Consider the following 2,500-nt stretch of genomic DNA (forward strand, 5'->3'; position numbering starts at 1 on the left):
TACCTTGGACGCAATTTGTTAGTTAAATTTGACATTGTCTATATTTAGATGACATCACTCTGTCGTAATTTATTTGATATGAGTTTATATATTTTACTATTTATCATTACTTTGAAATAATTGATAAAATGTGATGTAGCTTGATTTGTTCTTTATAAGCATTCAAGGTAATTTTATTCAACTCAAATTGACACAATTCATCTATGATTATCCTACTTTACGTAATTTATCTATCGTAATGCATTCTTTATTATGATTCTGAAGTAATAATCTGTCTAACGTAATTTGACATGATGTATTTTCCGGAATCAGTTTATGACGCAATTTATTTTTCGCGTAACTTGAAAGCCGCGATAATCAATTGCTTGTGTGTGGGTGTGTATCTGTGTAGGTGAGTGCGTGTGTGTGGGTGTGTTTGTATGTGAGTGTATGGGTATGGGCGTTCATAATTCTGTGTGTGTGTGTGTGTGGGTGTTTGTAGGTGAGTGTGTGGGCGTGGGTGTTCATAATTCTGTGTGTGTGTGTGTGTGGGTGTTTGTAGGTGAGTGTGTGGGCGTGGGTGTTCATAATTCTGTGTGTGTGTCTGTTTGTTTGTAGGTGAGTGTGTGGGTGTTCATAATTTTGTGTGTGTGTGTGTGTTTGTAGGTGAGTGTGTGGGTGTGGGTGTTCATTATTCTGTGTGTGTATGTTTGGGTGTTTGTAGGTGAGTGTGAGTGTGTGGGTGTTCATAATTGTGTGTGTGTATGTGTGTGTGTGTGTTTATGTGTGTGTATGTGTGTGTGTGCTAGTTAATCCTCAAATTTTCCTTTTATCTGTTTATATCTTCATTTCAATACATCTCCGAAAGAAAAACACACCATAAATAAAGTTTCCTTTAATATATTTCTATAAATATATAAATATAGATCTATAATTCGTTAGAAAATAAAAATAAAATAATTCATCATCTTTCGGACACTCCTTTTAGCTAGCATGAAGTCACTCATCCGTGGAAAGGACTCGGGATGTGGGCGGAGGAAACCAGATAGCCGGGTGCGGGTGGGTACGGGGCGGGTTTCTGTGTCGTGACGGGGTTGTAGTAGTTCGGTTTAGGGGCGGGATAATGGGCAACCCCTTCGTAAGTGACTTCGGCTACGAAACCGGAGTCGCCGCTCACGTAATAGGACACTTTCTGGCGGCGGCCGTCGGGGAGGTCAACGTAGTACGAGCCTTTGGTGGTGTAGCCGTCGTCCGATTGCTGGTGGCCGAAGTTGTTGCCGCCCTCGTTCACGGAGTAGCCGAAGTCGTGGGTCTGGGAGAAAAGATAAAAAAATGATAATAAAAGAATTTAAGAGAAGAAAGAAAAAGGAGAAAAAAGACGAAAAAAGGGTAGAAAAAGGGGTAAGCGAAAGATTATAGATAGAAGGGCACTTCGGACAGATAAGTCTGTTCTGTGTGTTCGGATGATCACATTTTGAACTGAATATTAAATCACAAATACAAACATACTAACGTGTGAACAAATCCGTAATAAAAGAACCATAATGAGAACGAAATAAAAGTCAGTTTTTTTTTAGAACTGTTTAGAAAGTTCGATACGTAACGACTTCGATGTCTTCTTGTGTTTTATTACGAGTTGGAATAGTCCTTTCTCTTAAAACTCGGATATTGCTTTGCTATATAATTAGAACTAGTATTCAGAATAAAGACAGTGAAATACATATCATGATAGTTAACAAATAACAACTGCAACATGTACAGCGCCTTTCAAAAACACTTAAATTGTCTCATAGACAAGAAAACTATCTTATTCCCTCTATATATCAATATCGCATTATCTTATCCTTCCAAAATAAAAATTAGAAGCGTGAACAAACATTTATAAGAGCTTAATGATTATTCGCTTTGAGCAGATATTATGAACTTACTTCCTGTGGGAGATTAATCCTTTTTGGTTGCCTTTTGAATCTAAACGGTTGAACTTGAGAAAAGCTTAACGAACAAGGACAAAGCTGAAAATTGTCATCTTCAACGTCCTTAGAATACGAATGGACGAAACGTGGATGAAGGGGATTTTCGTTATCAGAACAACGACGGGAAAAAACAGTAAAACACGAGAATATGCCACAGGCCGCTTTGCTTCATTGCATCTCTATGTCCTGAGGAAGCAATAAAGCGAAAAGGCCTTTGATATACTCGTGTATTTTCCTGCTAAAAGGCCTTCAATATAAAGTGTATTTTCCTGCTAAAAGGCCTTCTATATATTCGTGTATTTTCCTGCTAAAAGGCCTTCAATATGAAGTGTATTTTCCTACTAAAAGGCCTTCAATATACTCGTCTATTTTCCTACTAAAAGGCCTTCAATATACTCGTCTATTTTCCTACTAAAAAGCCCTCGGCATATCCATGCTCCCTGCATTTCCCTTTGCCATCAAACTGAAACCCCTTCCACACGAATCCCCCCCCCCCCCCACTAACTCACCCTACCCCGAAAAGGACCAAGCCAGGACCAACCACCCAA

At 38.7% G+C, this 2,500-nt stretch overlaps 1 protein-coding gene across 2 annotated transcripts in view; it reads right to left on the reverse strand.

Annotated features, from left to right (window-relative positions):
- Positions 1–861: 861 nt before the first annotated feature.
- Positions 862–2,500, reverse strand: part of LOC122244419 (uncharacterized) — a 4,865-nt gene continuing 3,226 nt past the window's right edge. For both annotated transcript variants that reach the window (XM_043002310.2, XM_086532636.1), the window contains exon 3: positions 862–1,291. In XM_043002310.2, the coding sequence (XP_042858244.1) occupies positions 983–1,291 (309 nt within the window). In that variant the 3' untranslated portion in view covers positions 862–982. The remainder of the gene's footprint in view (positions 1,292–2,500) is intronic.

This window comes from Penaeus japonicus, unplaced genomic scaffold (assembly GCF_977035675.1).
Source record: "Penaeus japonicus unplaced genomic scaffold, GWHDUDI00000001_assembly GWHDUDI00000037, whole genome shotgun sequence".
Classification (NCBI taxonomy): Eukaryota; Metazoa; Arthropoda; class Malacostraca; order Decapoda; family Penaeidae; genus Penaeus; species Penaeus japonicus.